At 38.2% G+C, this 14,119-nt stretch overlaps 1 protein-coding gene across 1 annotated transcript in view; it reads left to right on the top strand.

Moving 5' to 3' along the window:
- Nucleotides 1–14,119, top strand: part of PLPP3 (phospholipid phosphatase 3) — a 40,738-nt gene that overhangs the window by 20,724 nt on the left and 5,895 nt on the right. Inside the window, exon 5 of the mRNA XM_015815035.1 lies at nt 7,611–7,787. Within this exon, the coding sequence (XP_015670521.1) occupies nt 7,611–7,787 (177 nt within the window). The remainder of the gene's footprint in view (nt 1–7,610; nt 7,788–14,119) is intronic.

Here is a 14,119-nt window from a genome sequence, read left to right as displayed (position 1 = left end):
GTCGCTAATGGAGGAGCAGGAACATTGAAGTTAGCAGTGGTGGCTCTAAATTTATTACTTCAAAAAAATTGGTGGGTCGCACAAGGTTGCTTGGCAAGCTGTGTGCAGCCTACAAGACATATGTTGTGAGGCCTCATCTATATTATGGATTAGCACATTGTAGGAACCAAGTAACTGTACAGTGGCTATGTAACAATCTCACTGGGGGAAAAAGTCTGATAAAAGTTTAATAAGAGCAAATAGCTATTTGAAGAATCGCATTGGATTTATGAACGTGAGATTGCCATTGCTAGTATCTAAAGGGTCCTAGGAGGATGAAGCTTTGATTTGAACTGGTATCAGGCTGAGTGTACCTGACAAGGTTGAAGATCTATAAATACTTTCACACTGTACTGATCAGCCAAGACAGCAGCACATTTCATGGAAGCGTAGCTGTTTGTGAAATGTACCCCTTAATTTAATTCAGCCCTGGAAATCTCCAGAGCAAATCCTGGAATTGCTGCCAGTGGAAATAGGTCGGTAAGAAAATAGATGCAAGGAAGTTTTAAGATTCACCTTTGGTTTAAATTGGTTGCTCTCGGTTTGGATTTTTTTAAAAAAAAATAATGGCATGCTCAAACAAGTATTCTATTGCTGCTGTACTGGGGTCTGTCTTTGCATGTTTTGTCTCATACAAAAGTGTTGCTAAACGCTTTCCTCCCTCCTCCCTATTATAGTACATATAATCAAGGCCCTTGCTGGTTTTGAATCTGCTGAGAACTTTCTGGCCCAGCTGATCATACTGTATAATTAAATACAACCTGTTCTGCTACTTTCATTTGTTAGAATTTTGAAAAAAATAAAACTTGAAGTGCTGACTAAAGGCAAACCTTCCCAAAAGATGCTAATTTTCCTTCGTTCTCAAAGTGAGCCACTATTGAGGGCATTTTCTTTAAATAATTATTTTGTCTACATTCTAGACCTCCAGGGAATGGGTCAAGAAATTTGCTAAGGTTGCTGGTTGTGGCTGTTTTTTTACAATTCCACCAAGTTTAAAACTGTGTTCCCTAGAACATTTGATGCATTAGAATTTTTAAAGCTTCTACAGTTATAAACTCATATTTGGTTCCTGTTAAATTTTTAAAATTCAAAAAAATGTTTGCATTTAGTTTGAGGATTCAGATTTTGCCTCTGCTATTCAATCCATGTTTAGAGCAGATGAAATGTTATGTGATACATGTAATATACCAGAGTTTGTATAATAGCTGGCATATTACATATGTATATGTAAAGGTTTAGAGAAAATATGACAGTGGTCTCTAATCCATACTTAATAATATAGAATATATGAAGTGGTCTCAAAAACACTGATTTTTAAAAAGATTTTCCAAATAGCGATGCTTTTTTAAAATAGATATAAGCAAATGCCTGTATATCTGAATACGGTTTGTTGTTGTTATAAGACAGCATCTCAGGCACATACTTTTAACATGTTGGTCTATTGTTATGTGGAAATAAATTAGCCTTTATTGTCTGTGAATATAGAACCAAGCCCTGATTAATTTGTTCTCCTTTGGGCTGCACATCTCATGACATCCATATAAAAAGAGTTGAGAAATAATGCAGACTAGCAGATAATTCATTCCTTTCTTTGATCAGTGGGGATTTTTTTTTAAAGATACAGTGTTGTTGCTAAGGAGACACTGGCATCATGTACTTTTTGCACTTGGACCTTTAAAATTCATTTTGGGTGCATGGATTTTGCATTATCATGGTAGAAAAACAATAGTCCAAAACTAAAAGGTGACATTATCTGATAAAGTTAGCTATTTTTGCAGAAATTTCATGCCAGAATGTCTATATTAAACTTGTAAATAGGTGCATCAGAAATATTTGGCTAATAGACTTCTATGTCTGGTGCTTTGAAATGGAAACTATATTTCTAAACTCAAGAGCAGAACAATGATTGAAGAATCAGGTGTAGTGGTTCCCCATGATGGGTTCAATATAAGCCAGCTTTGTTAACCTGATGCCCTTTAGCTCTGTTGGGAATTAGCTCCAGGTTGTAAGCCTTATACTTTTCTTACAGAGAATAATATATAAATTTCATTTTCAGAGGCATCATTGAATAAATATGATAACTTTATTATGTGACTATTATTTATACATATGAAAGAATGTTACATTGTGCCTTTATATAAATCAGTAGTTCTGCAGTGAGTTCAAAATCTCAACTTCTGTAGATTTACCTCAGAAAGGAGGAAAAAAGTTAGAACAGGGTTGGGTAACCAGAAGTCCCAGGACCACATAACCCTTGATCCCCTCCCCTCTTTTTCAGCACCAAGTTCCCCTTGCTGATAATTGCCCCACAGTTAAATGCCCTTTTTTAGTGGAGCAAAAAGAAGAAATTAATATAATCCCCAGTTGGATATAACAAAGTTGATAAAATAAAATAAAGAGAAAAAAGAAAATCCCCTCAACATTTTAGGTTATGTCCATAGATATAATGAGATCCTACCATTGTGGTATTTAGCATGCTCAACAATTAGAAATATGACAAATTATCAGTAGGTTGCCTACCCCTATGTTAGAATTTGTTGGACCAAAGTTTACTTTACCCTTAATGTCCTGCTTGTTCTGATACAACTATGCCAGTCTTCAAACACTACATATTCACTTTGTCTTCCTTAACATCAATTATTGTCTTAATGTTTGCCAGAGTTTTGCTATTTAGTATAACTCAAGTATATAATGTTGCCCACAGAGACCATGCATGCTCCAACAGTTTGAAAATAGTTTGCTTTCTTATGTAGCCCTGCTGACATATATTTAATTGTGCCATGATGAATTAGGAAATCAACTCTCATATACCTTTAATATTTAATAGTTGAATTTCTAGGATTGTTTGATATTTATTCTTAGCTACCAGAACAGACCTAAAATTATATTTCAGTAGGATAATGGCCAATGTATTATTAATTAGATAAACCTTGGTGACTGATTTCAAAGCACAAATTCAAAAAAGGAAATATTTTAGTCTTCCCCTCTTGCATTTTTCTGACTGATCTGAGCCTGGCCAAATTCCGGTACTCACTCATTTGTAAGATGTTAATCTTTGCTATGATTCATAAAAAGCTATGAATCAATTTTATAACCACATTTCAATTAATCAAGTAGTACTTGTTATTTACAAAAACAACATTACCTTGTAGGTTAAGCCACCCCATCAGCCTCATCACTAATTTTGTGTGTGTGTGTGTGTGTGTGTGTGTGTGTGTGTGTGTGTGTGTGATGTGATGGTTTAGAATACAATGTAATGTTTTTGGAGATAAATAAAAAGACATATAAAGTACTATTTGACTAATTGAAATGTTGTTATAAGAGATATATATATTCAGTTATCAAATCAGAGGAGGATGTGCAGTTTGGGTTGAGTTCCTCCATCCCTCCATCCTTCTTAGCGATTCCAATAGCACAAAGTCATCTCCGTTTAGTGATATGGAGTATCTAAAAATGCTTTTGCTCAGCCAAGACAAATAAGCAAAAAGTTAATCTGACGTGCACAAGCTTCAGAACATATGTCTTCACTAATACTACTGTAAATAGCAAAAAATGACATTTAGGTAGTGAATTTAGAAACAGAGTTTGGGTTACAGCCTGGAATGAGCAGCATTTTTTATATACAATTATATTCCGAAAAGTACAAATATAAGGAACTATTAATAGCTTTCTCCTGCTGTTCTGTAACTTGCTGAAGAAACACGGATACCTCATTTTTATTTGCTTAGGATCTTTGGCTGACCACAGTCTATTCCCGCTGACATCACTGGAAGTCCCCTGGCAATGGCGGTACTGCATATTCCCCCAGAGCTGTTGGTTATGTGGTGTTGCAGCTGTTGCCAGAATTTAATACTTATATGGTTTTTCAGCAACTCTTGCACCCGATGGTCACCGGGTCAATGCTTTCTTCCCTCCCTCTTTGGTTTTGTCACACTTTTCTAGTCCACGCTATTGGAGGCTGTTTTTCCCATGGCTGTCCATTGGTCTGTCGCTGTAGTTGTTCAATGTTTTGTTACTATCCAAACACCACCTTGGCGCCTCTATAAACCTCCTATGACTGAGTTGGAGACTTTACTAAAAAACCATATATAATTCGCTATAAAAACAACTTTAGTATTTTTTTTTAAAAAAATAAAGATTTGTTTTCTTTAGCTTGGTTTCACTTTATAATGAGAGCTTTTAAGAAATAAGGATAGGATGGCAATGTCAAAATGGATCATGAATGAGATGGGGGACGATTTGGTTAGCAGGAACCCAATTAATTAACCCTTCATGTTTAGTATAAAGCCTTGGAGAAACCTGCTGTTTTTACAGCATTTGATCACAAGAAAATTAGATACAGATTGTAGCCAGAATTCATCTTTGATAAAGCCAGCTTCTGTTTCTGTTTTCCTAGGAGGGCTTTTTGCAAATTTGTTACCATGTCATATTTTGAGACATATCTGAAAAATGATTGGGAATTTGATTCTATGGGTAACCACTCCTATATAATATAACTATATAATATAACAAAAATATTGGTTACAAGCCAGACATTATCTTTTCATCAGAAAAGGGTATGCATATACTTATTAAAATGTTAACATTCATCTTAAAGCTTAATTTTAAAAGACATGTCAAGGGTAAAAATTTCACTGGCTTTAGTTTACTATTTCAGAGCCCTTCAGTAGCAAAATTGCCCTTATTGGTGGAATACTGTTGTTCTATTAATCTAAAATGTAGGTAGGGCCTCCCACCTTAGAACACAATTCTGGGTGGCTCAAATAACGGTAAAACCAAGAATGAGTAAAAACCATTTTAAAAAAAAACTCATTTCGGCCATTCTCCTCTGATGCCTCCACCTTCAGTTTTCTATCTTACCTATCCTAGTGCCAGGGGGCATATCCAGTTTTTTACAGCCTTCTCAAAGGAGAAAAGGGTGAAGATCTGAGGGCTCCACAAGGAAAGGAATTTCCTAGGGTATAGCTGTTACAAAAAATCACGCTTCCTAGGTCCCACTAGACGGTAACGTTTCAGGGAAGGGCTTTTAATGAACTGTTCCCATTTTCCAGCAATAGTAGGTTGCTCTTCTTTGTTCCAATGCCCCCCAAACAGTTGTAACATATTAGGTAAAAATGGGATTCAGACACTGGGCTTCTTAGCCTGGTCAACCTGTCTGACTTTATCAGTCAGACATGTACACCTGATCTGGGTTATTGCTAGAAAAAGTTTCAAGCATTTTCTTCATACTCACTTTCTTACAGTGATAATGTGCTCGTAATCATACTAACATTATCAAAGAAGAACAAGATCTAATGTAGGGCTGAAAATAACTTTTCAGTTTGAGAATGCATGTTATTCATAGGATGCCACACAATTGGACCCATTGTGTTGATAGAAATAATTCAGGGGGAGGGTATTTGGGGGCAATTGTGGGCAACTCCGCTCTAGAGATATGGAACACTTTCATTAATCTAGGACAACCCCCGGTCTGTGGACCAATACCGGCCCACGGCATGCCAGCAACTGGTCCGCACAAATAAGCAAAGCCCCATCCACGGGATGCAGGCAGCATACAAAACCACGCCCCCTCCGGTCCGCAGAAAAACCTCTCTCTACGGAACCAGTCCCTGTGGGTATAATTTTTGGGTGTGTGTGGAATTTAAAGTCTTCCCATCTAAGTTTATCACCTAGATCAGAGGTCCCCAACCTTTTGGGCACCTCTGATCTAGGAGATAAACTTAGATGGGAAGGCTTTAAATTCCACACACACCCAAGAATTATACCCACTGTGTTCAGCCATAGATACTTTGATCAGGACTGGATATGAGCTAGATTTTACCCACAGAATACAGAAAATTGTATCAAATGAGCATTCTTCTAAATAAGGTTTGAGAGGCTGGGTTTCAACACGTGTGCTTGGGATTCAGGGAAGGGATCCCTAGTCACAAAAAGCAAGTGCAGCCTCAAAATTTAACCATGCCGTTCAGTAATTATGTCCTGGCAAAGAATCTGATTGCATGTCATGTTTAGGGAATCAGAAACTCTTGTTGGATATTTTCTTATTCATCTTAAGCTTCAGCAAATATGCAGGACTTTTTATGCACTCTTGTAGGTGTAACGTAACAGTTCAATTCCTTCAATCAATATTACAGCTCAGATCCTACACAGGACATTTTCTGTGACCTTGTCACATCCCATTCCTTGCTTCCTATGCACAGGAAGGCAGTAGTTGATGGGGTATTCAGTCAGGCCTACATTCTCCACACCCTGACTTTTGGGTTGGGTCAGCTACCAGCTTCTTTGATTTGTGAGTAGACGTCTATGTGTTTCCTGCAGCCTCTTTCCTTTTTTTGCCTCCCTGGTTCCCACAGGAACCTGGGAAATAGGCTGTGCCCTCATCTTTTGAGAGGAAACTGGATCAGGATAAGTGGGGAGGGACAAGGCAGGGGACAAGTGCCCATTTGACCTCATTCAGCTACTTCATCTCGGGTCACACCCTCAGTTTTCATCTGAGTATATGTCTGTGCATATTTATAAGTTTCTGCTCCACCTCAGCAGCAAAAATGTCATTTTTCACTCTAAATTTTATGTTTAAGAAGCCTCAAAGTCAAATTCACAAAGCAACTCTACAGAACTTGAATTTCAGGCAAAACTAGAAAAGGGGTGAAAATCAAACATATGACTTCACAATGTTAGAAACTACACAGTGGAAGTATTTTAAGATACCCAGCAGCCAGTTTTGAAAGAGCTTTGTTGATTTTAACAGAGCACAGAAAAAGGGAAGCCAAAAGGATTAGGGCACCTTTCTTATGAAGAAGTTCTTAAGTGTGGGATATTTAATCCAAGAGGAAAAATGACAAAAGGGAAATATTATAATCTGGAAAAAGTGAGATAGTATCCTTGTAATTATTAGAATGAGACTCAGGGTTACTCAGTAAAGTTTATTAGAATCGATCCAGGGAAGACAACATAATTTGCTATACACAGTTTGAACTTTCAGATTTTTAATCTAAATTGGAGGCGGATGAAATGTGGCTCTGGAAAACAATTCCCCCCTAAAGAGAAATTAACCTTCATAAAGATTGGGAGAGCCTGTCATCTTCCAGATATTGCTGACTACAGTTCCCAGCAACCATGGCTCACATAACCCAGAACTGAGAACTCCCTGAGTTAAAGAGTTGTTTGCCAGGTGATGTGATACTTAGTGGCATAGATACTCTCACACAGAAAATGAAAAAAAAAATATTATCAGTCTTGTATTTTTGTTCATCTGTATCGGCTTTCTCCAATGTTACACTTGCTAGGTTCAATGAGAGTTGCAGTCTAGTATGCCCAAAATGCAATACTGCAGGTCGGGTAAATGAAATCAGTAGCAAGATGAAATCGGTACCCCAGTATTTAGTATTAGCTTCTGTACAGAGAGAACTGGCTTAAGTTGAAGAGGGTTGCCCAGAAGTTGATTTGTCCACCGTCATTAGCGTAGCACTGAACCTGGATTTTGGTAGCTTCATACTGGGGAAGGTTGACAGTGTCATTTGTTTTGAGAACAGTATCATTGTGCTTTTCTGTTGCTTTCTTTGTTATTACAGTTGTACCTGCAAGCCAGATTTACTTGGAAAGGAGCCCGCCTGCTGCGCCCCTTGCTGCAGTTCACACTGATCATGATGGCATTTTACACAGGACTTTCTCGTGTGTCGGACCACAAACATCACCCCACAGATGTACTGGCAGGCTTTACACAAGGAGCCCTGGTGGCATATTGTATAGTAAGTCCTTCTACATTACCAGCTTATTATTTCAATAAATATCTGTAAATGTTACTTGTAACAAAACTGTACTCTGTTCCATAGTAGAGACTGCAACAGGTCTCCATTTAACTTAAAGCAAACATGAATTGTAGTATGGCACATAAAACAAACATTACTATTTAAGCACCATATATAAGGATTTTATCTCCATCACAGTGTGTGGAATATATATCCAACAGAGAGACACTGCTAGCGAGACACTTGGTTTGTTTGTGTATGTAGAAGATTTTTTATACTACACTACATCTGAGAATCTCAGTAAAACACTAACAATCTAAGCAGTAAAATAAACTAAACAGTAATAACACTTAGAAACGGAATAGATTAAAATCTGCAAACAAGGAAGTGACCAACAAGATTTCTTAAAATATTTCTAAGATAAATACACAAAGCTGGAAGAACCGGGACATTATAACAGGTTTTACATAATAATAAAGTTAGCTCTTGGCAAATGTTCCTAGACAGGATTTTTCCATCTGCTAGATATTGTCTTTCTTATCTCTGATCAAGATGGTACCTGGAAGCGAGCTATAGCATATGGGCTTATCATTTGAGCATGCTTGTGTAAGGAAAAGTGTTCTTTTTGACACCTACATTGCAAGTTGTTTTATGCTTTTAAAAGTGTCTGCCACCATACACTTGAAGAGATCTTACAGGTGGAGTCTTTCAAAATAGGCTTTTGTAATACTGCTTTTCTCTATGTAAATCAAGGATGCATTTTTAAAACGTGAAATCTATTTAATTTAAATTAAATTTTACTTCATTAATTAAATGCAATTAACATAATTACTTCCTATGAATTTGACATTAAATTAAAATTGTAATTCAGATGCAACTTTTGGAAGAGCTCAGAGCCACTCTTGTGGCTTTTGGAAGCTTGACGTGACTTCCAGGTACTACAGCCCTCCTATAAAGAAACTTGAAAGCCTTGGATTCACATTCTCGCAAAGTGTTGATTAGGTTTTGGCAATTGGTTTACTTAAATTTGTTGAAATGTTAAACTTATAGCAGAGTGCATCATTTAAAGTGATGAAATATTGAAATTGGATTTTTGTTTTGTCCAGTCTAAATGTTATATGTTTGTGTTAATGTGGGATAAGCCTACTTGTATTATGAAATCAGTCATCATAAGCTATAGAACTTGTTACTGTAAGACGAGAAAAAGGGCTATAGGATTTTAATACACTGGTTATAGTCTTGAGTGTCAGCCGAGAAGCAAAGGTGATGTTGTGTGCATCAGGATGACATGATGCAGATTATGTACTTACATCATGACACATCCAATGTCAGTTTGTTATTATCGCTTCTACCAGACATCTGTGGTTACAGGGCATTGATATCTGGGACACTGGCACTGCAATATGCTAAGAAATTGTTCTGGCCCACAGGCAGGTTTCATACTAGATACCCTGATTAATACTTCTGCCAACTAAATTTGGAATAATAGACAGCATCCCAGTCTTAGAAGCTCATGATGGATTGCATGGGGAGAGACATCTGGATACTATCAAACAGCAGTTATGTACGTGGAAGTGAAAGAGACTCCGAAGTTTAGCACAGACTGAAAAACAATATACTGTTTTTTGAAGATTGGTATAAATATCATTATAACAATATAACAGAGTTGGAAGGGACCTTGGAGATCTACTAGTCCAAACCCTGCTCAAGCAGGAGGCCCTATATCATTTCAGACAAATGGTTATCCAGTCTCTTTTTCAAAGCCTTCAGTTGATGGAGCACCCACATCGTCTGAAGGCAAGCATTGGTTAATTGCTCTCACCATTAGGAAAGTTCTCCTTAGTTCTAGGTTGCTTCTCTCCTTGGTTAGTTTCCAACCATTGTTTCTTGTCTTACCTTTTGGTGCTTTGTAAAATAGTTTGACCCCCTTGTCTTTGTAGAAGCCCTTCAAATATTGGAGCAGTAGTATCATGTCCCCCTGGTCCTTTTCATTAGACTAGACATACCTAGTTCCTGTAACCATTCTTCATATGTTTTAGTCTCTAGTCCCTTAATCATCTTTGTTGCTTTTCTCTGCACTCTTTCCAGAGTCTCAATATCTTTTTTTTATGTCATTGCGACCAAAACTGGATGCAATTTTCCAAGTGTGGTCTGACCGAGTATTATAAAGTGATATTAGCACTTCACATTGATATTATCCCTTTGTTAATGCAGCCTAGGACTGCATTGGCTTTTTTGGCAGTTGCAGCACACTACTGGCTCATATTTAAGTGATTGTCCAGTAAGACTCCAAGATCTCTCTTGCACTTACTGCTTACTGTTGAGCCAAGAATGGGCCCGGGGAAAGGGAGGAGGTTTACTTATCAGTAGATTGGATTACGTTGGCCTAGGTAAAGCCAAGCAAGAAAGGGAAAGGCACTCTTAAACCAAGAAAACAAATGTGGGTTTTCTGTATATAATGCTGGGGAAATGAAAATATATAAATGCCAAGTGACCTCTAGCCTTTCAGGTGTAATGTACAATGCTGAAACTCATGTGAAACAGCTGTTTTCTGCATTTCCCTCCAAAGGCATGTTTAGTGTTTGAAAAAAAGAAAAATAAAAAGCTTTATTTGAATTTGGGCCAAACTGGGCATATTACCAGCATAGCTTATTTTATTTATTTATTTATTCATTCATTCATCAAGTTAATATCTCATGAAAAAGTGACTCTGAGCAGAGTTGAATAAAAGCCATAAAACAGTATTATATAACAAACAATTATTATCCAAAATTGTGATTATACACTAAGAGGAGGACAGCAGATGTCAACAACAACGGAGCCTCAGTACGTAGCTGGGGCCCTGGGGCCCCAGGGCTGCTGGCATAACCAGATTTTGAGGGCCTTCCTTTCGGAAAATCAACAGGGAGCCAGCCTCATTTTGGGGACAGGATGTTTCATAAAAGGCCCATATCCTGGGTCCCACTCTGTAGCTCCCAGCAGATGGGACCCATAGCATACCTCTTCTGCTGAATCTGATGGGACAGGCAGATGTAATTGGGGAGAGGGGTCCCGCAAACAACTTGGCCCCATGCATAATTCACATAAGTGAATCCATAAATGATTACAATGGCTTTTTTCCCCTTCTTGTTTCCTAAAAGATTAAACACTTTTGAAAGCTTCTGAATATTTTCTCTCTTTCCTTCACCCCTCTCGTGTGCCATATAGGCAGAGCAACTTTGCTGAATGAAACTTGTTTGGTTTGGTTTTTTTTCTGTAGCTGCTTTGAGCAGGAAATAAGGGGGCTAATGAAGTAGCATTTTATGCCATGATGTTTTTTAGGTCTGCTGTATAGAAGTCTACCACTTATTTGATTAATTGGTTTCACTGTTGAACTACATTTATTATTAAAAAAGGTTCCCCCCAACAATTGAAATTTAACTTCCTGTTACAAAATCAGTTATTCTATATCCTAAGGCAGGAATGGGGATTCTTTTCAATTTTGGGAGTTGAAGTTCCCAAGTCATAAAGGGGCCATAGTTCCCCACCTCTGTCCTAAGAAGTGAGGAAAGAGAGATATTGCATTTCATGAAGTATCCTTTCAAATATTTGAAAAATACATTATATCTCTCAGTTTTTTTTCTTATCAAACTAATATGTATTGCTTTTCCAACCATTCTTCCATTAACTCAGCTTCTAGTTCCCTGAAATTATCTCTTTAAATATTCAATTTCTTCCCAGACACAACAATCCAGAAATGATTTGATTCCCATTTTCCATAGCTATTTATGAGGGAATGCAGTTGTGTAAGCATTCACATCATGTTTGTATTTGATAGCATTGTATATGTCATTGAACTAATTTCAGGCTTTTTCGTTTGTTTTTTAAAAAGAGTGAGCCAGGATGTGTTCATATGACACACTTAATCAAGAACTCCGATTAACAAATGTGTACATACTCCTCCTCTTTCTGTGTTAATTCTTTCACCTCTGGGGTTTATCGTGTTAACTAAGAGCTGAAGAACCACCATTTTGCCTTTATGAATCTGGAATTTGTAACTAGGGGTTGTTATAATCCTATACTTAATAGATGTAAGGCCACACTTGGAATACTGCATCCAGTTTTGGTCACCACGATGTAAAAAAGATGTTGAGACTCTAGAAAGAGTACAGAGAAGAGCAACAAAGATGATTAGGGGACTGGAGGCTAAAGCATATAAGGAACAGTTGGTGGAATTGGTATGTCTAGTTTAATGAAGAGAAGTACGAGGGGGGACATGATAGCAGTGTTCCAATATCTCAGGAGCTGCCACAAAGAAGAGGGAGTCAAGCTATTTTCCAAAGCACCTGAAGGCAGGACAAGAAGCAACGGATGGAAACTAATCAAGGAGAGAAGCAACCTAGAACTAAGGAGAAACTTCCTGACAGTTAGAACAATTAACCAATGGAACAACCTGCCTCCAGAAGCGGTGAATGCTCCAACACTGGAAGTTTTTAAGAAGAGACTAGACAGCCATTTGTCCGAAATGGTATAGGGCAGTGGTAGGCAACCTCGGCTCTTTTATGACTCATGGACTTCAACTCCTCTGGGAGTTGAAGTCCATGAGTCATAAAAGAGCCGAGGTTGCCTACCCCTGGTATAGGGTTACCTGCCTGAGCAGGGGGTTGGATTTGATGACCTCAAAGATCCCTTCCAACTTTATTATTATTATTATTAGATACCCAATTGTCTTATAGATGGGGAACAGAGGCTTATGACTCCTTATCAGTATCACTGTAGACACCAAATTTGGAGTATCATGAAAAAGCGGCAATTTTTAAAATTTTCTCATAGTTTTGTTCTCTGCCCTAGATGAAGCATAGAATTCAAGATGTATCGAATTATTGATGATCTCATGGCACAGAAGTGAACAACTTTAGGCAGACAATAGAAGAGATGGACAGTTTCACTGTTTCCTGTGCAGTGACAAGTTACAAATCCAACATACTTTTCCTGAACAGTTAACAGATGGCCTGGTTTACCGAGGCAGAAGAGGGTTTGGCTGCTTTGCCTTGACTTTCCTGTGACGAGGTAGAGGCAGGAGGAAACAGCTGTCTGCTCAAGCACATGGATGGCTCTTTCCTTTTTCACCCCAATCATTTTTACCCTGCCAGCTCCTCTTCTATATGCATAAGGCCTGAGCCAGGATACGGAGAAAGCATTTATCACCATTTGCCCAGCCTTGCAACGACAGGCATGACCAAAGAAAAGGAAACTGAGAAGAGGGATGGTCAGCAATTTTCTAGGGCCTCCCATGATTTCATGGCTACAGAATATGCCAGTCATTCAGTTGTTGCAGGAGTAATATTTTATTCATATATTTATTTGATTTATGTGCCACCTATCTCATCAGTGTTTATGTTTCTTTATTCATGCCTTAAATGGATTTCTCTGGTTTCAGATTGTATCTCTGCCCTTGGTCTGATTTATCTTCTATATAATAGAATTATACAGAATTATAATTACAATATTTTTAATTCTAACTAAGAGTGAGACCCACGTACAGAACTGGCTATCATGTTTTTTCCCCTCCTATTGCTAAAAGTCTGTACAGCCAAACTACTTCTTGCTTGCCCTGTTTTTATTCTCTTTCTCTCTCCCTGCTCCCAGTCTGAAACTGATACACAAAATGTTTCACAGAAAAAGATTTATGAACTCGAGAACTTTCTATTTTTCTAAAGCAGTAAAGTAAAATCTGACACTCTTAATTGTCTCATTGCCAATGTTGGACATTGGCAGTCTGGTGTCATCCAGATATATGGGGTTACTATTCCATAACCTTTTGTGATAGGGTGGATTTGATGGAAAATAGCTTTTGTGTTGTTTATAATAGATTTGTTCTGGTTGTTGTTCTTGTTCAGCTGGATAGAGAATCAGACCCATGCCTTGAACTGGATCTTTCATTGATGATCCCATCACCTTAAGAATTTTGTTGTTTATGCTACAGTGCCCGGCTGCACTGTGCCCATCTAGTTTACTTTTATTTAGCTGCTTTTGCTAAACACGACTCGGCGGAAAATCAGGCGGCGGCTTGGGAAGCAGCCGCTGCCGCGGCACTGGACCGAGTCGTGCCTTTGCGGCCTCTGACCCGGCGTAGATCTCAACTGGCTCCTTCGTTTACGGAGGAGCTAAGAGAAATGAAACGCCGGAAAAGACGCCTAGAGAGCAGTTGGAGGGCTAGCCGAACCGAATCCGACCGAGCACAGGTAAGGGTTCATATTAGATCCTACCTTGTGGCGATGAGGGTGGCGAGGTCTAATTACTATTCCACCCTCATTGCGTCATCAGATAACCGCCCGGCCTCCCTCTTCAGG

Source organism: Protobothrops mucrosquamatus, unplaced genomic scaffold, assembly GCF_001527695.2.
Source record: "Protobothrops mucrosquamatus isolate PMUCROS unplaced genomic scaffold, P.Mucros_1.0 scaffold304, whole genome shotgun sequence".
Lineage (NCBI taxonomy): Eukaryota > Metazoa > Chordata > Lepidosauria > Squamata > Viperidae > Protobothrops > Protobothrops mucrosquamatus.
This window is presented reverse-complemented; position numbering and strand designations above follow the sequence as displayed.